The sequence below is a fragment of the Lactuca serriola genome, chromosome 7 (assembly GCF_051521515.1).
Source record: "Lactuca serriola cultivar US96UC23 chromosome 7, Lser_US96UC23_V15, whole genome shotgun sequence".
Lineage (NCBI taxonomy): Eukaryota > Viridiplantae > Streptophyta > Magnoliopsida > Asterales > Asteraceae > Lactuca > Lactuca serriola.
In genome coordinates, this window is record NC_136414.1 from 193901409 (window position 1) to 193928827 (window position 27419).

Consider the following 27419-nt stretch of genomic DNA (forward strand, 5'->3'; position numbering starts at 1 on the left):
GGAGGTGATGATGGTGAGACTAAATTTCTTTGGCTGTGGTGGTGGGTAGATGGTGGTTGATATGATAAGAAAACGGAGTGGTGCAGGTTATTATGGAGAGGGAGAGATGATGGTGGGTGATTCATAAAGAAGACGATGAGCATGCCCCCATTTCTTCTGTTGGTAAATCATGTAGAGAGAGAGAGGGGGGATATATATATATATATATATATATATATATATATAGAGAGAGAGAGAGAGACCCTTCTTAATTTATTAATTATTAAAATAAATAAAATAGTATTAGATTTAAAAAGAAATGAAAGAAAATTGAAAATTTAATACCCCAAGAGTATTATAGTCATTTCAATTTTCGGAGGGACTATTTTCACATACAAACTAGTCCAAAATGACCACCTATCCAAAAAAAGTCATGGTTTGGACTAAAACCCAAAAAAAAATACATACGACAGAGACCATTTTTGCAATTTTGTCTAATTTTATTAAATACCAAAGGGCTTCTAGCATAATATATAAAATAGTTTTTTAAGTCTATGGTTCAAGTTCTTTTCTTAAACATAAGATTAAAATTTGGACCGTCCTAAAAAAAAGTATCTATAATATAAGCATTTTTAATAATTTAGGGGTTAAATAAGCCCTTAAAAATAAAAAAATTATTATAAAAATTTATTTAATCCATAATCTTTCAAATGACTTCCAAAACTATTAAGATAATAAATTAAAAGAATATTAAAAAAAATAAATTGCATTTAAGTGATACTTCTATAATTAAACCAAAAGCTCAAACTATAATAATTTAATAGAAAATAAAATTTTTAAATATAACAATATAAAAAAATAAGAATACATTATTACTTATTGTAATCATTTCTTTATTTGATGCAAAAATTATTTTAGAATAAGTGTTAAAAGGTTTATTTTGTAAATAAATATATAAATAAAATAACAACATAATATATTTTGATTTTTTTAATAATTTTTCAACATTTGTTTTAAAGTATATACTTTAAAATAAAAACAAAGTCTGCTCAATGACGCTGAACCACTCTCATCTAGTGGACGAATAATAAAATCAAATCTAAAAGAACCCCAACACAGCAACACCACCAATCAACCAATTATTCCCTTTCAAATCTCCATTTTCTCTCTCCCATCTCTACACAATAACACCCAAACCCCATTTGTGTTCTTCCTTTCCACCATAACCTCCATCGGGAAATCTTCAATTTGTTTATATTCCGGCAATGGTTTCCCCGGAAAACACCAATTGGATCTACGAATACGGATTGATTGATGATATTGCTGTACCTGATGCTAATTACACCCTTCCTGTTTCTGGATTCAGTTGGCCAATTCAAGCGACCTTAAACGGTTCCTCATCAAACCCTAGGTACTCTCTTCTCTTCTTTTGTTTAATGCACTTATCATCAAAATCGACCTAATTATATCAGAAACATTGATTGCTCAATCAAATGTATGAGCTATAAAAACCTTTCATATTTTGATGTATGATATGGAGGAATCCAAGTAGTTCCATAGAGCAACTACGGAGAACTAGAGAATGATTTAGCGAAATTGGGGGTGTTAGTAGATGTTACACAGTTACAGCTTAATCATACAACGTATCTAGGGCATCGTTTATGCCTTTTCTCTTCCTTTAGCAGAATTCTAGGTCTCCTCTGTTGTTTGCCCTACTTTTGGTCCAATAGATGCTTTATATAGATTCATGAATTTGTGGTGGAAAACATTGACAACCGTATCAGTACCTTGGAGTGGTTGGTGGTAGAGCTTTAATGGCGTTGACCAAATCCAATTTTCACTAATTTGGCTTCTTCTGTTGAATTAGATGCAATTTATAGGAGATAAAAGGACTTTGATTGATGTTTCTCAACTATTTTACTGTTTCCTCCATTAATTCATATTGTTTGCTCAAATTGCTTCTAGTTTGGATCTTGATGGCTCAACTGTGGATTCAGACAGCCATAATGACTCCAGATCCAAAAAACGGTAATTATTTCTTCCTTCTTTAAGTTCATATACACGAAGGCTGTGAAAAGATGTGTTCTTCATTTTTTTCTGTTAGATTTATAAACAAAATTTGTTACTTTGATAGGGGAAGATCTGAATCTTGCAGTGGTACAAGTAGCAAAGCATGTCGAGAGAAATTGAGAAGAGATAAACTTAATGACAAGTACAATTTATTTTTTCTGCCACGTGTCCTCTTTAGTCCTCTCATCAATTATCACTTACATTTTACTATTTTAGGTTTCTTGAATTGGCTTCAATTCTGGAACCCGGAAGACCACCTAAAATAGATAAAGCTGCAATTTTAGTTGATGCTGTTCGAACAGTCACTCAATTACGAAAAGAAGCACAGAAGTTGAAAGATTCTAGTTCTGATCTTCAAGAGAAAATCAAAGAGCTCAAGGTATTTATTTAATCTTTCTATTTTTAAAATATATATTCAATAATTTGTGCGTTGTGATTTCATTTATTTTTAATTGGTGTTTGTTTGTAGACTGAAAAGAACGAGCTTCGTGATGAGAAGCAGAGGTTGAAGATGGAGAAAGAGAAGCTTGAGCAACAACTAGACACCATAAACGCACAACCAAGCTTCATGCCAATGGCTCATCATCATCCACCTGCAATCCCTGCTGCTGCATATGGAGCCAATAAGTTGGTTCCCATGATTAGTTACCCAGGCATGGCGATGTGGCAATTCATGCCGCCTGCTGCTGTTGACACCTCACAAGATCATGTCCTCCACCCTCCGGTGGCCTAATTCCGGCGATCATTACATGTATGTTCAGGCAGGTTGTCATTGATCTATGACACTGTATTAGGTTTCTGTTTGTATAACTACGATCAAACACACTATTATTATAATTTAACCGTTTATGTGTGTGATTTGTGTTCACATCTTGCACTCCAAACTGTTCGATGAAATGCCTCCTTGAAAAGAATCCATATGTTTTCATTAAATCGCGAACCAAATATACAAAGCCTTATGTGTATATATATAATACAAAAAAAAGCCCATGAAGATTTGCGATTGTTGTGGCCTATGGTCTGATGTGGCAGGACTTGATGAACTTATCTGAGAAGTCGACATATTTAGTCCATAGTTTACGAAGCTGTGGAAACGCTATATCTAACCAAGGTTTCGCTCTGCCATTAAAATGAACAACAGCAGCACGTTCAACATCTGCCATGGTTGAATTCTCCTGGTAGCCGAGGCCCAACATATGCCAGAATGGATCGATAACTTGCACATGTCCATGAAACGCGATCAAACCCGGAGGTAACGTTCCTAGCTGCCATAAACTTAGATCCGATTTCAAATTCTGCATTCGAAATATAAAAAATTAGATACTTAGATCGTGTGTGTGTGTGTGTGTGTGTTCATGATCTGTGTTGAATCACTTACCTCTTCGAGCCAGTAATGGTAGTTCTCGCTTATGTTCGTCTTTCTCCAAGCTTCCAGATCGAAAATGTTCATCCCATAGGCCCAAGCACATTCGTTTGCGTCAAAATTCTTCGATATTAATGGATGAGAAAAGTTTAGGTAGCTTTTGAATCGCTTCGACATCACGAACTTATCGCCGCCGTGACATGTTTCAACCGCTCCGTTCACTTTTCCGTTCATCTCAATCTCAAACAACGGCGATAGATCTGACTGAACCACCAGGTCGTCGTCTAGGAACACCACCTTGTTTAGACTCGGAAACATCTACAAAACCAGATCCGATGAGCGTCGATCGATTAAACTCGATTTTACACGAATTTCTTAATATTCACCTGTGGGAGATAAATCCGAACGTGATTCATCACGGAATTGTACTTAGGGCTCATAGCTTGCAACTTTGCGGCGATGACGTAAGGTTTCTCGGTGTTATTAGCAACAATGGCGGATGAGCCACCTCTAAACTGAGCCCTAATTTTTTGATCCTTCTCCATGGCCTCCAAAACCGGAACCTTTCCTTTTGCGAACCAATCGAAATGATGCAACGCCTTGACTTCAATCACCGCCGGAGACAAAGGATGCAAGGAGAACCACGCCTGCATCGGAGCGAACGTCTTTCTGTCGGTGATTATGTGAAGGACTACCGTTTCAGGACGTAAAGAGTTGTAAACGAGCGACGTTGCTACGACGGAGGCGGCGAGGATGTTGTCGGAGGCAAGAACGAAGTGGAAGTAGGAGTTGTTGACGAGGGTGGGGACTAGCTCCGGTAAAGGGAGCTGGAGGCGGGAGTTTGCATTGGTGGCGTGTTCGTGGGCTAGGCGGAGGGAGAGGCAGTGGAGTTGTTTGGGTATGCTACTGGATGCCACGTGTCTGTAGAGGTATTCTTGGATTTTGGCTGTTCTAGTCCTCTTTTCAAGAAGTGTTACCTAAAAACACATAAAAACCATTTAACTTTAACTACTATTTTGGAACGATTATAATTTTAAATTATTTTCAACCCAACAGTAAATCTGACTTTTATGTTATTTCTTATTGTTACATTGAATATTATGTTAAATTTTCATGTGTATAATTTTAATATTTTAAATTTGAGTTTATAGTTAATTTAGTTATAGTTATAGTTTAAATGAAATGTTTTTTTATGTTATGTTATATATAAAAATGATATTAATTAATCATATAGATGGATAATTTATTCGGTTAAGTTACAAATAAAATAATTTATATTTATATACACTTGGAATTTTTTTGTCTAAAAAATTGTGTACGTAGTTAAAAATAAAATATTGTTTATATAAATTATCACACCATTTGGGTGAAAAAATAGTTTTACATGTTAATGATGATCTTACATTTTCTTTATGCTATTTATAAAACAAACTCATATTCTTCAGTTAACTAAAAAAGAATAATTCAATGGCTGGTTGACATAATTGTCAAAGTGTTTGTGTTTTTTTTTTTTTTTTATGTATTTTTGGCCTTTCTCAAAACTAAGTAACTTGAGAAAATGGTTTTTTACACTGTCAAAACTTATAATGATATAATCACAAAATACTAAGTATATTATGTATTTGTGTGTGTGTGTGTTATAGAAGACAAATGGGGAGGAGGATACCATGGACTTAAGCTTGATGGCAAATGTCTTTGCGTCTAGTCTTTTGCTGCCTTTCATACTATCAACAAATTCTTCCAAACTCTGAGGAATATCAGGCCCTCCCACTATCTCATCTTCGCTAGACTGGTCCTCCAAGATTTCATATATCACTTCTGGTACCTTCTCAGATTAAAAAGGAAAAAAAAAAAAAACATTTTAGTCTCAAAATTCTCAGAATTCAAATAAAAAACATTGGATGTTTGGTATATTACAGCTGAATTCAATCGAAGGCTTCTCCCCCTTAAAACACCCGATGCTAGTTTTTCTCCCTTACAACCTACATACCAAATAATCAAGAAATCAAACAATTTATATCTAAGAAGTAATAAGCTAAATAATAACATATTAAAATATGCATATACATACCAATATTGGAACATTTGGTTTCATCATCAATGGTGTCAACTGTACTTAACACATAGATGAATCTAAGAAGAAATATGAACAACAAAAGCGAATAAAACAATATCTTGTAAGACAACCTTCGAGACCCAACCTTAACTTTTATAAACTCTCTCACACCTTTCCCTGGCAACAGTGTAACGTGTCGCAAACTTGGAGATATATGTAACTGCATTTTTTTGTTTATCAAACACACTAAAACAAGAAACCCAACCCTAAATATATACGTAAAATTGAAACCTTCTTCTGATATGATTTAACGTGATACGATTTTGGTAATACTATGTTTTGGGTAGATATGGGAGAAGATGGTTTGGAAATTGAAGGGGATGCTTTATTCCTATATTCAATGTTGTTGAGGTTTTCCCATCTTCTACCTAACCTTCACATTGCTTAAGCTTTAGTGTTTTTTTTTTTCCTTTTTTATTATAATATATTCTTTTTAAGTTTTTTGAAATTATATATCCGTTATCAACATTCACAATACGTTAATAACCTTTTTTTTTTTTTGTTAAAGATGAAACAAATCAAAGTTTCAAATAGTAGAGATTTTTTAGAATCTAATATTTTATGAAATGGGTTTTCTGAAAATTAAAACAAATTGTCAGTGGTTAAACTGGAAAAAATTGTTTTAATGGTTAAACCGGAAAAAAAAAAAAAGTAAAGTGGTTTTTATGGAAATTTTCATAATCTTATTTATTTAAATTTATTTTATTTTGTTGTGAAGAGAGGGAAGGGTGTTTGGAGGAATATGACACGTGATTTGAATAGGGTGTGTGTATATAGACTTTAAGATGCTTTTAAACAATAATTACATAGAGTATGTTTTATGGTTAAAACTTTAAAGCATATATTTTAGATACTTTACTACATAAAATGTATCCTTAAAAGTGCAAAATATAAAAAGGGTTTAAGTTTTATAGAACGATGGATTTAAAAATGTATAAGCTATTAGTTGACAGTTGTTGTAGTTAAACTATGCTTTCATCTTAATTAATATGGATAAAAGTTTACGTAAGTGAAAAAAGATCATTTAAAATATGTCTCTTAAAATATATTATTTGATTCAACAGTTGAAGAGTAGAAAAATAAAAAGAAGGGTGTAGTTTGGTGATGGTTTGGCTTTAAAGTTATTTACCATCCAAATATTTAAAAGTTAAAATACGTGATATATATTTTTCTATTTTTGGGCGACGTAAACACATCTCCTAAATGAGAAAATGACACTTCCATGAACGTGTTGACTACTAATTGGGTCGTGTACTTGAGATTTAATTATTTGATTCATTTGGGCTAGGCTTGGTAAAGTTAGATGGTGGATTGGTTTTAAACTTTTTCTATTTTATTTTTTTAATTGGTTTTTTTAGATCGGTTTTAGTTATATTCGTTTGACATTTTCGGTTTTTTAAAAGTGAAATTGCTGTAAAATCGTTTTTTAGTTAAAAATGTTTCAGTTCGGTTATTTTAGAAAAACCGAGAAAAAGTCTGTTTTCTGCTTTTTTATAAAAGCCTATTCTTTAACCTAACCAATTCTCAAAAAAATTAGTCTAGTTTTTTTTTTCAGTCTTTAAAAAACAGGTTCTTGATGTGCACCTCTAGATGGATCTAACCAACTATTTTACCATGCACTTAAAATTGATCGTTTTGATTTATATTCATTTTATTTCTTACTCAAAATTCATTTTTTGTATTATCTTTATCTAAAGTTGTAAATACTTACAAGATTCAACCTTTCAACCAGTAATTTATAAAATGATTCATGTGTTTCTTCCTAATATATGTTTTCTATCCATATTTATCAAATTTCAACCAGTAATTTATAAAATGTTTCATGTGTTTCTTCCTAATATATGTTTTCTAAATCAAAGGAGGATCTAGTAAGGTGTATGATTATGTTTGACAAAACTAATTAATAGCTAAAACATTAGCTATTAGATGACAGTTCAAGAAATAAAGGATAAAAAATAATGGATATGTCCTTAGCATTGTTGAGACGGACTCAATAAACATTGGGTCTTGACCTCGGCATGCCAAGTTGAAACCTCATCATCAACAACGAGTTCTAGAGCCTTCCCTCTCTTTGACCAGCCAATCCAAACAGCTATATTTTTTAATTTTTTTAGTTCAGAATTTTTATAAATACCCCTTCTAAATGAAAAGATATTGAAGAAATTTGACAAAAATGAAGTGATGCCTACATGACAAACAAAAATATTGTAGCAAATGACACCACTCCCTCTAGTTTTACCGATCTCAAACCCATCAATAAATATTTCAAATAACCACCATGTTGTTTTGTTTTGATTTGATTTTGGTCACTAACATACATAAATGACTAAATTACCCATATTGTTTTCGTTTCATTTATTGTTTATATATTTTGATGGCCAACTACTCAACCCAACCCAACCCCTCCCTCCACATAATTTTTTTTCTACAATGTGATGAATAGTTATTGAGTGTCTATATTCTATAGGTGCCCACATTATTATCTTATTTTTTGTAAGTCTCTCTATGCATGCATATGTGTATGTATGTAATCTTCATGACATTTTTTTTACAAAACTATTAAACTCTCTAGGACAAAATCTCCCTGACAATTTTTTTTTTTTAAATTATTGATTCAATAAAAGGGTAAATATTTGAAACTGTATATATTTTGGATGTTAAGTGTGGTATGTAAAAAACATAACGATAAAGCTGCATTTTGGAATTCCATCCATATGTAATATGACTGTTTGGTAATGAAGCTCGTTTGGTGGCCAATTTGTCAAGAAAGAATTTGATGGCATATGATATCCGATCGACACTAAAAGAGAAAAAAATCCAGATAATGTATCTACTAAAAACCATATATTATGCAAGAGAGAAAATACGAATAAAAGAGAAAACATGTAACACTAAAATTCAAGTTCTTTTGTCGTTTTTTGTAAGAATGGGGCTATGTTTTTATCATCATGTAAATGATATATCTAACTAGCCATAAGATTTACTCTTCATTCATCAAAAGTTGTTTAAATTATGCCATGTGTTTCCACGCGTGATGTTTACGGATCACATGTAAGACAAACAAGTAAAAGGGGAACCATATATGTTACATCTTTACATAAATCGAAGGTTATGGAAATTGTGGATTTTGAATGATAACTACATGTCTTGGTCTTCATGAAATGTGATTGGCCTGAAATTCAGGCCAATTTAATAGAGTTAGATACACACAAATGATAGAATAAAACGACATGTTTGGAAGTCAATATTGGTTTGGAATCTACAACTCTTTGAATTTATTTGATTGAGATATAAATGCAGTGTGTGAAAATTGGATGATTTTTCTGAAACAAATATCCTCATTGCTTCAAGGTATGGTGTGATTATATACTTTAAACAATAATGCCATTACAAAATACTTCCCACTTTGGTCTAGTTCACCACACCACCCTTAACTTTTAACTTTATTAGTATTTAAATATAATAAATATTACTTTCATAACATAAATTAATATTATGATAGTAGGGGTGGAGATGATTAGACCCGCCTATTCTTTTATTGGAATTTCCTAGAAACATAGGTGTCAATTTCTAGTGGAAAGTGGTATTGAAATTTCCATTTCAATAGCTCATATGTTCTTTGGTTGTTAACTTAAGGAAAATGATGTCTTGGGAAATTAATAAACATATGTTACTTTTAGTGTCTCATCCCTTTTCCTATTATTCAACAAATTCGTCTATGTGATTGTGGGTTGTGCTTTTATTAGCACTTGCCTGGAAATAGAATGTCACCTTCACTAACAAAATCGTCTTGCTTTGCCTTTTGCCATATTCCACTCAATTCTTTCTTGGTTGATATTTATGATTTTATTTATTAAACAATGATGAATATTGTTAAAATTGTTCTTTGGAATGAAAGAGGGTAAATTGGTCATTTACTCTCACTCGGACGGTGTATTCATTCTACCAAAAAAAATATACAGAGCTTATGTATACGACAGTTTATCCACAAAACATGATGTTCTTACTTGTATTTTTGTCTTTTTAAGCAGTCCTCCCTAGGGTAGGCTTGAAAGTGTTTCAGAAAGAAGCTCTTATCATCATGATTCTCCCATATCAAATTATTCCACCACTTAACATCACCTCTAATCTCTTTCAAACTACACGAATCCCCAACCGAAATAGGAAGTTTCTTCAACTCAAAGCAATGAGAAACTTCAATCTGCTGCAACACTGGACAAACCCACATCCCATCACATATTGTCCTTAATTTCACCATGTTCTTTACCTCAATCACCCTCAAAACCGGAAGATTTTTCTTCTTTTGTCCCCCTGATTCAATAACCCTACACATATTCTCACAACCACTCACCTTAATTTCCTCAAGCTTTTTAACATGTCTAAGCATTGCATAAGAAATGGTTCCTTTTAGCTTCGGGCAATCAAGAACTTGAATTGTCTTCAAATTGCTAAGGCAAATCCCTCTCGAGAGTATCCCTTCAACAATAGTTTCCAAATTTTTCAAATGATCGAGAACCAAGTGTTGTAGATTTGGGAACATTGCATGTGAACTTTTTTCTTGACTTATCAAAATTCTTATACCACTACAATTGGATATAGTGAGTGACATCAGCAATGATAAGCTAAGCCAGTGTCTTTGGGCCATGCCTTCACATGTTAACAAGCTGAGGGAAGTCGTGTTGTGTAGAAGACTTTGAAGGTGTTCTTGAAGGAGATCAACTCCTCTGAGAACCAATCTTTTTTCATTGGATTGAGCATCAAAATTCGAGTCGTTTGGACTGATTTGAATATCAAACTTTCTTAATTTCTTGATCCAAGAAGATGCGGATGCGAGCGAGTCAACCGAGTCAAGCCTTATTTTTAAAACCGAAAGGCGATCCAACGATAGCAACTCATCAAATGTTGCATTTTGATGACACGAACTCATTTTAGGGTTCCAGTTATAAGCACTGAAAGACATGTCTAGAGTCTCGAGACTTGATAACCCTGAAATGCTTCCGGAAGCAATCTTCTTCAACAAACGAGTGTATGAGAGGTTTAATTCCCTCAAACGACATAAACTTCCTAAACCTTCCGGAAGCTCTCGTATTGGGGTGCTAGAAAGGTCAAGAACAAGGAGTTTACAAAGAGGTTCAAGAGAAGGTAGTTTTGTTAAAGAAAAACAGCCTCTGAGATAAAGAGAACGTAATTCGACCAAGCAAAGAAAAGACGAGGGCAAAGATGTAATTTCGGTTTTGCTTAAATTCAGTACCCTTAGAGACTTGAGATTGAGAAAGTAGTCGTCCGGGATGATCTTTATAGGGTTTCCTTGGAGAAACAAAACAGTGAGATTGGAATACACAGGATACTCTTGCAACCTATAGATTTTGCAACCGATTAAAGATACCCTTCTGGAAGATTCTTTTGGCATCTGGTTAAATGGAAGACTTGATTGACAATGAAACCCAAACAATTCTTCATTCTGAGATAAAAGTATGGCCAAATCACGAAAAACATCATGCATCTTCACACTTCCTTGTCCTCCATCTTGATCAAGTAAGCAAGAATCCTTGAGGTGTTCAATCAAAGCAACCCCATAATTGAATGCTTCTTCAACAGTTTGATTCTCATGGATTAACCCATCAGACACCCAACATTGGATTAATTCAACAACATCTATCGAGAAGCTTGCTGGATATAAAGAGCAAAACAGAAAGCATTGTTGGAGAATCTTACTTGGTAAAGAATGGTAACTCAGTGCTAAAGGCCTAAAGACTTCTTTTTCAATGTTCTTGAACAAAGGTGATGAGCATCGCCACCTAAGATACGTGTTTCGCCAGATGGCAGTCTGTGGTGTGTCCCTCAGGGATTTTCCAAGAGTCTTTATAGCCAATGGGAGTCCACGACAGCTTGCCACGATCTTCCTTGCGGGAGATTGTATCCCATCTAGATAAAGTACAGATCCAGCACTTTGAACGAAAAGATTCCAAGCATCATCTTCACTCATGAGATTTAACTGAAAAGGAGCATCAACAGACATGTCCCTACAGACATCAAAAGATCGAGTGGTTAAGAGGATTTTACAGCAGGAATCCCTTGAAGGAATACCCACAGCATCTAAGTCGATCTTTTCCCAGACATCATCAAGAACTAAAAGGATCTTCCTTCTGGTAGCTTCCACCCTCATCTTCAGTCTTCGAAGAATTCTGTTGGCTAAACTGTGAGTGGTGTCTCCTGCTTCCACTTTTAAATGAAGTCTCTTGGCAATCTGAGTTTGAATCATGCTCAAATTCAAGTCCCTCGAGACTTGAACCCAGATCACGATATTAAAAGAATTTGGAGAGGAATTGCACAAGTGATTGATCAAGTTCTTGACAGAAGTTGTCTTCCCTATGCCACCTTTCCCCCACACACCAATCCTTTTGTTATCATCACTTTTCAAGATTTCAAGAAGCTTCATCATATCTGAAGCTGCCTGCTGCCCAACAAGAGATGGGACTTGCATTTCCTCCATAGCTTTTATTGGAGAGCTTTTTTCAGGGGCAACGGTTTCAAAATAAGTAGAATTGAGCTCTTTCACATGCTCGAGTTTGTTTGCTACTCTCCATGACTGCTGGTATTGTTGCAGCATCTTGAAGCTCCTGCCATCAATATGTTGATCAGGCGTCTGTAGCATCTGTAGCAGTGGCCTTACAGCATCTTCAGCTCGAGAAACCTTCCTTAACCATTCTGTTACTTGCTGTTTTGGAGTTTTTCCATCCATTATGGCTATGGAGACCTCTTCTTCAATCAAAATCTTTTTGTTCCTGAGGTATGAAATCTCTTCCTGGAGTTCACAGATGTTTTCTTCATATTTGGAAATGGTCTTGATTCCTGAAAGACTTAGCTTAAAGATTGATTTGGCACCTTCAATAACAGCAGAAGTTAGGGCGTCCATGGGGAGAAATGGAGAGAGAGGGAGAGAGAGAGAGAGAGAGAGAGAGAGAGAGAGAGAGAGAGAGAGATCAATTTGATTTCATTTGTGGCTATAAGCTAATAGCAATCCAAGCCTTAAGTAAAGACTGGGAAAAACTATCTGACAAAACTAGGAGCTATTTGTTCAGTATCGATAAGGTAAAAAAAGAACACATCCTTCCATAAACACATATTTTTGTTATGATTCTAAAAAACAAATACATTGGCGTTTCTCAAGAGGAAGCAAATCACAGGAATCCTAGGTTAAGAGCTTTGGGAAATCCAAAATAGCTTTGCTAATTAAACTTAATATTGTAAAGTACTATGGATCTTAGATCATGAAGTCCACGTATTGTTTGCTTCAAGAGCAAGTGTGGAATCAAATCATGTGAATCTCTTGTTTGCAACGATGAGAATTTTGTTCTTACTTCAGATCGTTTTCGAAAACGATTAAATCTAGACACAAAAAGAGTCATGTATTCCAAGTATATCAACAAGAATGCAATTATGCAAAAAGCATAATCTCTCCTGATTCCTATCGCTGTATACCATACCAACTGAAACTTTCTATATCGAAAACTTAACCCTAGTACGTATCCCCTCGTTAACTTCCTTCGATGAAGAAACAATATACCGATTCAAATCATTCGATTATAGCAATGAAATCAAACAAAAACAAAGCAAACGGAATTGAAATCAAAGTGATTATGCAATTCGGAAAGAGAACTTCACCAGTACGTCTTGAATCCTTCACAAAAATGGCGGTAACAGCAAGCAGCGCGCCATAACGAAATGTCCAAAAATGTTAAAAGTCCGTCGGTTTAAACTTTTAAATATCTGTGGGCTGGGCCGTATTTGTCCGTTATTTTATGGGGATTACTTGTAAAAAAATGATTTTTTTTTTTTATGTATATTTAACTAGATTACGACCCGTGTTAAACGCGGAAGAACGTATAAAAAAAATCATATAAAGTTATAAAAAGTCGATACAATAAAAAAATGATAAAGTAGCCTAAAAAAATTAATATCATTAAACAAAATAAAACATGAGTTGACGATTAAAATATATTTCTACTTGGCACAGCCACTATCTCAAAATCTGAATGAAATGAAAATACTTTTTGAGAAATGATGTGCCGGAACAAGATACTTAATCGTATTTCCTTTAAAAAAAATTAAGGAGATTGTTTCGATAATCTCAGCATTCATGTGAATCGGCATTGTAATTACTAACAGCGATTTTAACTCATTGATTATGTATGAAAACCCAAATACCCCACAAACGATCTCTACCTATAGAAAAATATCTCAATTTTCAATCAAACTTGGTAAGTCTCGATGCATTCGAGTTGAGATCATTAATAATAGAAGGTGCATATATCACTAATTAATCTTCTAAATGTACATTGAATTGCAATATGTCATTGTTAGACAATAAGATGTAAACCACATATGATGGACGAGTGATCTTGTGCATCATTACTTTTATTGCTTGAAGTGTACTCCATTATTGATTTGATAAATTGAAGTGATTTGATAAGTCGAATTGACAATTAGTAAGCAAAACATCATGTAATAGTTGTCTTTCAATGTGTGTCAAGTAAAAAAATTGATATTGTATACATAAAAAGAATAAAATCACTAACCTTGTGTATTTCTCGGTATCTTGATTCCGATATTAGAGAGCTTTGATGTTCACAGTGAATAACAGTAATCGTTAAGGAAGTCATATACAATATATACAACAGAAGTTTAAAGATAATTTTGAAAATTATTACCCATATATTATAGATGTCAACAAAATCGTTTCTATACTTAATTTCAAAGAATGCATAAATAGATTATATATTATTTACTATTAAATCAACCTAAAAGTATATTAAGATCATACCAAAATATTTTAGAATCATATCAAAATTAATCCGATTCTTATAACATAATATTTAAAAAAGATCATAATCATCTCTAATATATAAAAATGACATTTTTGTAATTAGTATCAAATCCAAAGATAATTAACTTCGATTTTGTTAAAACTAATTAAAATTATAATTTAATATACATCTAAAAAATTATACCAAAAATATTCAACATCATACCAAAATTAATAAAGATTTTATATATTTTCATTACAATAAAAAAAATGATATCATACCATATTTAAATAGAATCTTAACATATCTTTCAAATTATAATTAAATAATATCGATAAAATAAAAGTTATATCATTTAAAAATTCGTTTTTTTTTAATGTTAATAAAATTTTAAAATAACCAATAGATTAAACATAATTTCATCTTTAGTTACAACTAATTGTAATAACAAAGTTTACACTAAAATTCTAATTTGACATTATGTTTATTTTTATCTCAAATTTGACACTGCGTTTTTCAATTTTTTACAATTCTGACCACTTGACCGCTCAACCCGATTGGCTGCTGACGTGGCATGATGACGTGACAAACTGACATGACATGTCAAAATTGAATTTATTTCCCACAAAAGACACTAAGTTATTGTTTTTTTTTGGATTTAGAAACTAAATGTAATTTTTTCCAGTTTTGACACTCTGTATTTTTGTTCCAAATCGAACATCATTTTATCCAATTTTATTCAATGTTGACCATTTTCCATTTGAAATCATATAAATATATTTTTATTACATTTTAAAACATATAAATATTTTTTTTGTTTAAAACCCACATTTTTATTTAAATAAAAGTTTTTATTATTATTATTTTTACATTCAAAGCATAATGTTATGCATAAATATGCATTACTTATATCATGAGAACCAAACTAACCATAAGCTTCGAATAAGATGCAAAAATTTAACAGGTTGCAAACCTGACATCTGGGCCTTGATCGAATAGCCAAATAGCTAAAAAAATGTCTCTAATCATATTTTTATAATTTTAGATTAAAACATTTTGCTATTTCAGATTAACAAAAATAATTCCTTGAAGATCGAATCTCGCACAAACCAAAAAATAAAACTTCTTTATTTTATAAAGACGTATACACAAATAGCAAAGTACTTTTCTATAAATAAAAAAAATGAAAAAAAAAAACTATAAACCATACACTTGCACCAAAAGCCAAGAAAAACACCAAATTTTCACAAAGGAATCTGAAACTAACCAAATCAGTCAGCAAAAATGACCCAAAGCAAAGGATTAATGTGTGTTATTGTATAAAAATTAACAAAAATGTCCCTATACTGTTTCCTAATAGATCGATATACTCCATCACAATCAGTTTGTGCCATAATTTTATTGCAAATTGAATGACAAGAAACAAATAAATGTTCCTAGTTCTCAATTCATGTCTAATTTTAAAAAATTGCTTCCTCATATTGACAATGATTGTTGCCGGCATAAATCTTGTTTTTAATGAAGGAAAATGTTTATCTCTCCCCTCCTGCCCACCAAAAAAAAAAAACAGTTTGCAAATTCATACAACCTGAAACCAAATAGCACTGGCTAAATAAAGTTGGATGCCAGAAGAGGAGATATAATTCAGATAAAAATTAACCACCACCCCCCCCCCCAAAAAAAAAAATATATATATATATATATATATATATATATATATATAGTAAAAAAGCAAACACTTTGCAAATTCAATAATCAACTAATTTACAATCGAATGAAACTTTATAAAACAACATCACATAAAACACACATACATACATACATGTAATTCAACACATTAACAACAAACAAAAGAAAATCAATAGGCAAAATCAGTTTGCTAACCTTATGTAGATGTTGGTGTCGTTGATGATGATTTAGTAGAAGAAAAGATTTAAAAAACAACCAAAGTAATTCAGTAACTGATATGAATAATAAAATAAATAGGAAATCACACACACACACACACATATATATATATATATATATATATATTATACTGAAATTTGAATATGGAAACGATTACAATGATTTAAGATTTAATGATAGGAGACTAAATCATATGCAAATCATCTAAATGGTGCAGAGATATGAATTATTAGATGGTAGGTTATGAATTTAAGTTAATTACGGATTATTAACTGAAAAATGTTATTTATTTTTTGAAATTTGAATACCTTGTTTAATAGACTAAGGCTTTACAGAGGCATGATTTTAAATTAAATTCAAATAATTGTCAAAAATAGATGTATTAGATGCATAATTAATGAGATTTGATTAAATGATGGTTTTAAACTTTATAAGGGTCAACGATTTTGAAAGGAATTAAATATATTAGTTCCTTAATTAACATTTAAATCACAACTGTCGGATTAGAATATTTTAATTGATTTTGGTACGGATAACATCATCAAATTTATCGGGTGGAAACATATAAAGGAAACACAATTAATGACACTAATTGTTTAAGATGATGTCATACGGTTTTTGATTTTAGAAAAATAAACGAAAACTTTGATTATAATATCCTTAAATGTAAGAATTGAAAGTTGGATGGAATCTTGTAGTCTTTAAGTCCTCAATTTTATTTTCAGTGACACATTATAATTTAACTAATCAAATCCATTCTTAAAATAAATTAGAAAACATTCCATGCATTGAGTAGCTGTTTACATGTAATTTCCTTCATTTCTAGCTATGCCAAATTTAGTGATTTCCCTAACAACTCCTTTATCGAACAGAGCTTGAAATGCATTGATGAGAATTTTTTTTATTGTTGTCTGTATTTTAGTGCCCTGTAGGTGATAACCAATATTATTTTATTGAAAAATAAAATAAAATATAGCATTATTTTAATTAAGTAAAATCACACCTGCTGGTCCATTAAAATCATGTCAAAGCTTCTCACCATGTTTGTGTTCTTTTTATAAGTCTACTTCCAACCCATGACTACTTGAACATGGATATTCTATGATTCCTTTGAGGCATCTATGTAGCAAGACTATTTAAGACGGCTTCATTGACACTGTTATGTGCCATTTCGCCTTCTGTAAAGTGAAACACAAAACTATTAGAGATAATTATGAGACTAAGCAAAAACAAATATTATTTAAATAAAATTTGAGGAAAGTTGTTTTCTTAATAACTATTTGATAAGCAGATAAAATACAACTTTTATGGTCCTGAGATTCTATTGCTGTCATGACACGGTGTAAAACAATAAATTTCAATATTCCATTATTAATAAAAGAAACAAAAAGAATAATTATTCAAAGTAAAATAAAAAACCTCAGATTTTGGTTGCTATGTTTGCATGCAAAAGTATCAAAGTGAATAACACGTGTTGTTAACAATATATATTTTTTAATTTATTTGAATTTATGCAGTGAGCAATGAAGGGATTCACCGACAACATTTACAAATAGTTAGTTAACATATATAAGAGGTACAAACAAAGAGAAACACAACACATACACATGTTAATTTGAATTTCCATGATGTAGATTAGCTATTTTTGCTTGATCTATATTAGGTTTGAGAGATTATAAAATTCATAGATGGATCTCATAACATAACAAATGATTATACGAATTCCAAATGTTTATAGAAATCTGAATATATTCATGTACGTATGATTTTCTATATTTAACTTATATTAGGTCTGACCCTATCTATAAGGGTCAATATAAATGTGTGTAGATGCAGAATTCGACACTTTGCTTTATATAAAGAAAATGAAGTTGTTAATATTTTTATGAAGTCGTAAATCTTTTTATGCTGGTTTCTCTGAGAACATTTACAAATAGTTAGTTAACACATATAAGAGGTACCAACAAAGGGAAAAACAACATATACACATCTTAAAAAGCACACGCGGATAAGGACATACCTTGAAGATTCGTAATAAAATTGATGTGAATGTTGATGTATAGTTTTGTTCAATTTATGTAGTGCATTGATATAAGAACGAACATGTGAAAGAGAGAATGAGAAATGTGAGAACTATTTATAATTTTCAAAATACGGACAATGAGAAACTAAATCTTTTAAAATCTACTTTAAATTGGAGACAACATGTTTATCTATTATCTAGTATCTCCAAAGATTAGAATTAAAGGAAATTGATGAAGATAATAAGGAATGAGAGCTGATTAACGATTTTCAATAAATAATTACAAAACAGGAGGTGTGATTTTATATTAAATTCAAATAATTGTCAAAAATAGATGAATTAGATGCATATTTAATGAGATTTGATTAAATGATGGTTTTGAACATTATAAGGGTCAACGATTTTGAATGATTTAAAGATATTATTTCCTTAATTAACATTTTAATCATAAATGTCGGAATCCAAAAAAATAATTATTTCCTTAATCAACACTTGAAAGGATTAAAAAAATCCTATTAACATTGATGACATCATCAAATTGATCTAAGGGTGGAAAACTATAACGAAAAGCCAATCAACAGACTTGATTTTTGAAGATGATGTAATCAGATTTCTCTTTTAATATATATAGAGATTAAAGATAACATAATTGTTGATATACTTATTTAATGAGTTTTTTAAAAAAGAAAAAACTAATCAGGTTTAAATTTTGAAGCTACAAACTATAAATAATGGAATTAAATTATGAACAATATTAATTAGGGTTAACGATGACATAGATCGTCAAAAGATGTCTTGAAGGAGATACTTGCTTCAGTTTGCAGAGATTTGTATGAAGCCAAAACAGAGGTGTGATAATTGGAGATGCAAGGAAAAGGCAATACGCAAATTCTAAGAATACAAGAGAAAAAGGAACCATGTTATGGTGCTACATTCTATTATGAACACACAAAACATCAATTGAAGCACAACCATTGACATGAGGAAGAAGAGGATTAGGGAATTTTGGTTTAAGAGAAAAAATAAAGGAGAAAGATAGGGACGGTTATTCATGTTTTTGCCCAAATTTATGGAGAAACCGATGTCTCATATATAAATAAAATGACATGCTTTAATTGATAACATAATCGCTGATTTTAAAGATTCTATAATTAAATGTAATTATGCCCGAATTTTGAAATATATTTTCGAAAGTATGAATAGATTCTATAATTAAATATGAATAGATTCTATAATTAAAGATTCTATAATTTAATGTAATTGTGTTTGAAATGTAATTGGTAAATTTAAAGATTCTATAATTAAATGTTTGAATTCTATTTTGAGAAGATGATGTCATCAATTTGATCTAATTGTGAATATCATATGATTAAAATACAATCAAGAGCCTTGATTGCTTCATTGGTGAATTAATGGTTTTCTTTTAATAATATTTAGAGATTTTAAAATCACTAATAACATGTTGTGAATTTTGAGACAATATAATTCATATTAATTATATAATATAGACCAAATTAGTTGTCATTTGTCAAGATCAAACATGACAATCAATTGTGTCCTTATCAACTTAAATGAAATTTGGTGCCAGTTTTAAGTTTTTTTTTTTTTTTTTTGTGATTTTCAAAGTAAATAAAATAGCATTGAAAAAGTAAACGCCACTTTTATATTTGTTTTTTTAATAGATTTTTAAAATAGAGAAGCAATGTTCTTTGCATGAAGTTGCTCGTGTTTGGAAATTGAAAGATCGAATAATTATTAAAAACTAATTATTATAATCAATATGTATTTCTATAATAATGATTTTATTATGGTATACTAAGAAATAAGAATCATTTAAGGGGAACTTGTAGATAATCATTTTTAAAAAAAATTCAAAAAAAAATAATATGTACAAACCCTAGGAATTCAAATAAGAAAGTACATCGATTTTTTCACCCATAATAAATATTTGTATTTTGTTGCTAATATGGATAATTATAGTTTATTTGTTATATATTTTTGTTATCAACTAAATTGTTTAGTAATTTGTTATTATAAATAATGAATTTGTAATTAAGATGTTATTATGGGTACAGAATGCATATATGTCTTTATTATATAAAAAATATAAATACATTGTTATTATGGATCTGAATAATTATTTATGTTCATTATGATAAACAATCACAAATATATGCAGAGATGTATGGGCTCAGCCTAACGTACACATATACCCTTATAATAGCTATTAACAGTGACGGACACAGAAAGTTTGAGTAGTGGTGACACTAAAAAGAATCTAACAAATCTAAATTAGTAGTAGCATTCGTATTTCAAGACGTTGCGTCTAATAGAAAAACAAAAAAAAAAAATACACTAATTGCCGAAATTAGAGCAGTAGCTCGGGACCCCCGGGCTCCACTAATATCTGTCACTCGCTATTAATATGCCATCACAATTTAAGCAGAAGGTTCGCCAACACTCAAACTAGAACAGGTATATGTAACAAAGAAGTCGACCCCTTAGTGAAAATATCAAACATATTGGTACTATGATGGAACATGTAGAATCCGAACATGTCCGACTACAACTTTGTCTCAAACAAGTGGATATCTAGGTCAACGTGTTCGGTCTGTTGGTGCTGGAATGTGTTAGTTGTCATGTGTATTACATTAATATTGTCACAACGGCAACTATGGAAGTATGTTAGGGGCATTTCTAACTTTCCTTCAACCAAAAGTCCATAGTAAGTCTTATATTTTTAAAGCTCGTTTGATTAGTTTATTTGTGTGGTTTGAAACATTTGATTTTTATGTTTAGTTATTTTATTGTTTATGCTACTTGAGCTAAATATTTAGCTAGTTTTAAATACTAAAAATAAAAAATAAAATAAAATTAAAAAAAAAGCAACGTATTTTAGTTTTCAATATACCAATCCATATCCAAGAAAATTACAAAATATCCAAAATTTCTTCGGATATTGAATGTAATTCTACAAAATTTCCGGATATCAAATTTTAAACACCACCACTGTTGGATCAATGATGGATCATATCGATAACAAACAACACATGATAAGGATGTGAAGAAAAATAAAGGAGCCGATTTTTAACATGGTTCTCAATCACAATTAGAGTGATCGACCAATTAACTCACGAACTACATAGGAACAATCATTTATAATCACAAATTGCCCTAAAAAAAATGCTCGTGGGCCAAGTAAAAAAAACAGCATCAACAGAAACCTTCTGGACTGTGCACCTCAGACATTGGGAAATTTTGGTATCGACAATTAGGTCAAAAAGAAGATCAGACTCCACAACACAACAACTACGGATGCACAAACAAGATTTAATAGTTTTGCTAAAGTAGGACCCAACACCAGAAGAGTATGTGTAAAATTCTACAGTCAAGCACTCAAGCTAAGCATGTTGACATCACTTCAACAGACAGAAAAAACCAACACCAAACCACACAAATATAAGATAGTTATCAAGTTCAAGTTTATAGCACACAAAACACACAGAGTTCACAAACCACACAATTGAGGATTTCACAAACCACACAGTCAAAGAAGTTCAAACAAACCAAACAACAGAAACAGAGTTTACAATTCACACTTCACACACAGTTTTTTAAGAAAACCACCACCACTCAGACACCTGAACCAGATCCCAGTTGCATATTCCTTCCTGCAGATCTGAAACCACAAAAACTCATGTCATGTCATGTCATGTTATGTCTAACAAAGCAACCCAATGCACCAAAACACCTTAATTTTGCAAGGATTCGGACAGAAAAGTCTTTGTAAAGAGTCTTTTAACATTTGATAATGTTTTTCATGACTTGTTATGGCCATAATTCATAAAAGAGTAAACCTTACCATGTTGTAACAAGTATTTGCCTTTTTACTCTTTATTACCAGTGGCTTTCTGTAAAAGTACCAATGAAAAAGGTTAGGAGCTGAAATATAGACTATTTGAAACTAATTCTAGTGATTCATGAGTACAAGTAAAACTAATAAATGAGAGAAATAACATCTTGATTTCATTGATTTGTGTATTATAGCGTTCTACTTCCATTAAATTATATAAAGTAACCTTGTGATAAAAAGAAGGGAAAGCAAGATGTTATATTAAACAAATAAGGCTAAAAGCAAGATGCAGCAATGTACTTCCATTTATTTGTTTATTATAGTATCCTACTTTCATTTCCTTCTATTACAACATTATACTTTCAATCTTTTTCTTATCAATGCATACTGCATTTAAAATAATCTACCCAATTATATCACTGTACTTTCAATTTTTATTCTTAATTGAACTTACAGCACTATACTTTGGCATGATTTTTCAAAGCATAATGTCGCAATAGGAATAAACGAAAGTAGAATATAATAATAAATAATAAACAGATAAACATATTTTTTCCATGATACTTACTACACGGAAGGAGAGTTTCAAAGAACGGAAACACAACAATTGCTTTATCTTTATCATCCTCAGCTATACGGAATTCTTTCCATGTACTATGGACCACATCATACAATATCTCATGTCTCAAACCCTTAACATCTTTATAAACAAACAATATTTCATCCTCACATGCAGCCACCGAGTCAAAATAAGCAACTTCCATCCAATCAACAGGAAATTTCACTATTTCCAACAAACACCAACCTTCATTCATCTCATTAAAAAGCCAAATATAAAACTTCGACTTTGTCCAATCCACAAAACAAAGCCTACCCCAAAACTCAATCAAGAACGCGGTTTCAGAACCATTTGGAATCTCGATTTCATGGAAATTATCGTCCATATCAACCGTAAGTATCAAAGTCGGATATTCAAAACCCTCATCAAAATCTTGAGAGACAAACCAATATAACTTTTCATTTACACAAACATGATTCGATGCCAATGAAAGGGTAAAATTTATTAAAGGACGCAAAGTGATACGCGGGATTAGTTTCCATTCTCCTGTTTTTGAAGAGTACACTTCACATTGTGCATAACCCTTTTCGGGATCAACAGGGTCACTAAAAAACTTAAAGATTTTGTAAATATGGAAATTGTTCGAATACAAGACCCCAAAAATCGGTATGTCATATGACAGGTGGCTTTTGGGGAGGGTTAGGACTTCACGGGTGGCGGGGTTGCAGATGTGTAATGACATGTCATATGATGATTCGTATGGAGTCATATCATTCATGAAGCATATTAGACCATTGAAAGAGGCGATTAAAATTGGGTGATGTAATTGTAAGGTTTTAAAAATGGGAATTGTGTAGGATTCGGTGTAGGCCCCATTGGGTTCCATTAGATGCATTTCATGAAGTATGTTGTCTTCAAGGTCTTCATCGGGAGCATAGAAGACGAAAAATTTGGGGTTTTGTTTGGAGAAATGTCTATGTGATAAGATGAAAGACTTTTTGGACATTAGATTATACCAGAGCTTTGAAACGGATTTGAAGATTAATATGCTTTTCACAGGAAGCCTGAGTAATATGGACTCAAAGGCTACCTTGTTGGACTCCACAGCATCCCAAATACCATTGAAAGGTCGCTTTAGCTTACTGAATAACTCAATCATTGTAGAGAAAGGATTATCAACAGTTTTACCAATATTTCATCTGCAATAAATGAATACATATCAATACTATATTTGAAGTTGATGATTTTGAGTAGAAAAACTAAATAATGTTATGAATTTATAATAGAATTCATGTCAACTTGGAGAAGTTGTATGCAAAAAGGCTGAAAAAATAAAGGAAAAAAACAAACCGTTTTGAAAAACTGAAGGTTTAGTTTATATATGTTCAACATGGTTCTTTATATATAAAAGTTAAACGAACAAAAAATATCCAAAAAGATGTTGTTTTATGACTTTTATCTACTAATTGATTAAATATGTTGAAAATTAAGATAATTCTCATGTATTAACAGTTTTTACTGAAAACTAAAATAATAAGCTTGTGTTTACTTCGTATTGTTATATTTTTTTTAGTGAGTTATCTGTTTTTTTTTTGTCTTTTTACCATTTATGCAATAATGTTTCCTTTTGTAACCAAATTTTTACCACTGGGTTGCGATGAAAATAAACGCGTGCATAATTTTAGCAACAAATTGAAACATGAGTGCATTTCGTGTCAAAAACTGTTTTGTTGCATAAACAGGTAAAAATTTGAAACATGGTTGCACAATTCGTGTTAGAAACCAGTTTGTTGTGTCAATTGTTAAAAAAAAGTGAAGAGAGATTGCATAATTATGCACTCAATCCTATGATAATACATCATCTGCAATTATAATTGAGAAACCAATGTATGTCCCCAAAAAAAGCAATTTTTTTGTGTTTTATGTATAAGGGGTTCGAAAATCGCATGCATTTGTCAATGTGGAAATGAATTTTCAATTCTCATCGATGACAACAATTTCAACCAAATTAACCACTTGATCATCATCAATTTTGTTCCAAATCAAGAAATTCCCAAATTTAAAAGTATATAGATCTGCAAATTAATTAATCAAGCATACAAAGATTCTAATTCAAGAACCAAAAATGACTCAAGATTCAAGAACAATATATGTGATCACAGTTGGCTAACCCCATGATCATCATCAATTTGTTATCAAATTTCAATTTCAATCAAGTAAAAAGTTTGTGCAATTGTTAGATATCAATCAACTATTGTCTACTAAAAAAGCAAGATCAATATGAGAACCTAAGAACAAAGAATCAAACAACTTACCCGATGAAGAATTCGGCTATTCTCCTCGTACTTCCTAAGAGAAGCGGAGATCACTAAGCACATTTGCTTCCTTAGCTGTGTTTATAAATGCTTCATGAATGCATAAAGTAATTTCACACCGCTTCATAATCCACGTGTCCACATCTCTATAAAAAGTTATAGAACGGAGTCAGAAAAAGCCATGGATTTATGTACTTTGACTTGTTTTTGTTGAGTACTTGAGTTACACGTTCACATTTTCTTTATGTGTATTCTTACCAAATACGTACTCTCACGTGTCAAACTTATGGAAAGAAAAGACCAATGAAAAGGGTATTCATCTCTAATCCGTTCAAACTATTATAATGAGCTATTATCCTCTTACATAGTCAGACTAACAGCCCCCCCCCCCCTTCCCCAAATAAAAAAATCATATTTTTGGAATGGAAAAGCTTACATTATCTCCTATGTGGCATTAGGAGTGACCCTTGAGGAATAGAAACTGCATCTTTGCAAATATGCAAAGAAGCAATTGGTATTGAAAAACTTCTTTGTGACTGGAATATATGCATCAATCCACATGGAAGCCAATGTATGCCCATCAACTCATCCATGTTCTGGAAAAAAAAAAGTTAATGTAGATAAAAATATAAAATAATAATAATCATCATTTTGTGTTCCAGTACATCTCCTAATTAAAAAGGTAATTGCTATGGTTGTACATAGTTGGAAAACTTGACAATCAACAGATTGAGCATACACAAGCAAATCAGTGTTTTTCAATCCTAGGAGATGTTTGAATGTGATTAAACTTATCTTTTTAGGGTGTTATGTAAAATTGATTATTATTCTAATAGTTAGGATCAAAACAATCAACTTTTTGTACAAAGTGATATGATTTTAAGGTTTTATGCAAGACAACTAATTGTTGAAATAAGTGGAGAATTACCTAATTATCAACATAGGTATATGGTTGGTTACGATTGTGATTTGTGGCTAAACATAAACAGAAACTTCTCTAGAATCTCATTTCTATAATTTGACACAATTACACGCGGGTTTACCCAAACTATGCTACTCACACAATTCGGTCGCTAATAAAGTACATGTTGCATGAATGATTTTCCCTGAAGGTAGAGTAATTTTGAAAAGTATGCTCGATTCTTGACATAGTGAGCTACCTTTTTGAAATCTTGGTTGGATTTCAGAAATACAAATGGGGCAATAGTATGATTTACCTGTAATTATGGAACCCGAGCTTCCCACAAAAACAATAATTTTTTATTTCCATGGAGCAAGAGCAATCCAGTGAAAGCAATCCATGAAATTGTAGATGAAAACATGGCAAATCGCCATGGGAGAGGATTAAGAACCGAAAGTTTGTGTGATGAAGAGTTATCACTATTGATCGTGTTCAAGGATTACACAAAAGGTTTTGTTTGGGATTTGCTCATCTTAATGAACATTTTCCTTTCTAAAAGTGGTTAGCTGAAGAAAGAAATAAAGAATTAAAAAGAGTTTTTGCAAAAAATATTTATATTACTTTATTTATTAGAAAAAAATCCATAAGTTGATAAGATAATTTACGAGAAAGGAACTGACGGATCAAAGTAATTACATTTTTTTCGTTATTTTTACACGTCCAGGTAACAAACTTGTTAGACGTGTTTGTTGGATTAGTGTCTAAGTCCATAACTATTTTGGTATGTATTTGACCCGATTATGAGCATGGTCCTTTTGGGTTGCCTTCATCATAGCAATATATAGGATGAATTAAGGAGAGAAATGTTTAATTATGATTTATTAATATATTATGAGAATAATATACTAAAGTATAAATTATAATGTTTAATTAATATTAGTCAAGAATTAATTTTGTGGCTAAAAGAGATTAATTAAACTTAGGGGACTAGAATTGTAATTATAAGATAATTGCAATTGAACTATGGGTCATCTTGGAATAATAGGTTGGACGAATTCTATGGGGAAGCCCATTAGAAATCGTCCAAGGCATGTTCTAGAAGGGGTCCATGGGCTGCTTAGGGCTTAAGCAGTCAAATTAAGGTTTCTTTGTTAGATAACCCTAATTGTCTACCTATATAAAGACCCCTTGAGACCCAAAAACGTGTTGAACACTTGGATTAGGGTTTCCAGCCGTTTTTTGTGCCTCTCCTCTCTTCTCTCCATCATCCAATTGCTTAGTGGTCTTTGTGACTCCATTAGAGGTGCAGCACTTGAGGCACTAAGCTTTATGAAGCCAGTGATTGATTGTTATTGCTATATATCAATCTTAGGTAAGATCTAAACCCTAATTTCAGTTATAGTTTATTAGATCTACGGTTTATGGCTTTGGATAATCAATTGCATGTTCATTAGACAAACTAGATCGAAAACTATTAAGGTTTGCATGTACACCATAGGAATGATGTATTGCTCAAAACCCATCA

The 27419-nt window shown here is 31.6% G+C and overlaps 4 protein-coding genes across 4 annotated transcripts; 1 reads left to right on the forward strand and 3 right to left on the reverse strand.

The window, feature by feature from the left end:
* Nucleotides 1-1081: 1081 nt before the first annotated feature.
* ILR3 (basic helix-loop-helix (bHLH) DNA-binding superfamily protein) lies at nucleotides 1082-2917 on the forward strand. The gene is made up of 5 exons (XM_079008854.1): nucleotides 1082-1390; nucleotides 1945-2007; nucleotides 2114-2191; nucleotides 2266-2428; nucleotides 2519-2917. Exons 1-5 carry the CDS (start codon nucleotides 1245-1247, stop codon nucleotides 2780-2782), a joined length of 714 nt encoding a protein of 237 aa, XP_078864980.1. The 5' UTR covers nucleotides 1082-1244; the 3' UTR covers nucleotides 2783-2917.
* A 36-nt stretch (nucleotides 2918-2953) lies between these two features.
* LOC145061400 (putative galacturonosyltransferase 12) lies at nucleotides 2954-5842 on the reverse strand. The gene is made up of 6 exons (XM_079008853.1): nucleotides 5484-5842; nucleotides 5330-5394; nucleotides 5079-5237; nucleotides 3799-4389; nucleotides 3428-3730; nucleotides 2954-3344 (listed from the first exon to the last, which is right to left on the reverse strand). The coding sequence occupies exons 1-6, from the start codon at nucleotides 5692-5694 to the stop codon at nucleotides 3063-3065; spliced, it is 1611 nt and encodes a 536-aa protein (XP_078864979.1). The 5' UTR covers nucleotides 5695-5842; the 3' UTR covers nucleotides 2954-3062.
* A 3173-nt stretch (nucleotides 5843-9015) lies between these two features.
* Nucleotides 9016-13274, reverse strand: LOC145061398 (disease resistance protein At4g27190-like). Its single transcript, XM_079008852.1, has one exon. It carries the CDS (start codon nucleotides 12442-12444, stop codon nucleotides 9532-9534), a length of 2913 nt encoding a protein of 970 aa, XP_078864978.1. The 5' UTR covers nucleotides 12445-13274; the 3' UTR covers nucleotides 9016-9531.
* An 8606-nt stretch (nucleotides 13275-21880) lies between these two features.
* LOC145064682 (F-box family protein-like protein) lies at nucleotides 21881-23837 on the reverse strand. Its single transcript, XM_079012085.1, has 2 exons — nucleotides 22688-23837; nucleotides 21881-21945 (listed from the first exon to the last, which is right to left on the reverse strand). The coding sequence occupies exons 1-2, from the start codon at nucleotides 23835-23837 to the stop codon at nucleotides 21881-21883; spliced, it is 1215 nt and encodes a 404-aa protein (XP_078868211.1).
* Between the last annotated feature and the right edge of the window lie 3582 nt (nucleotides 23838-27419).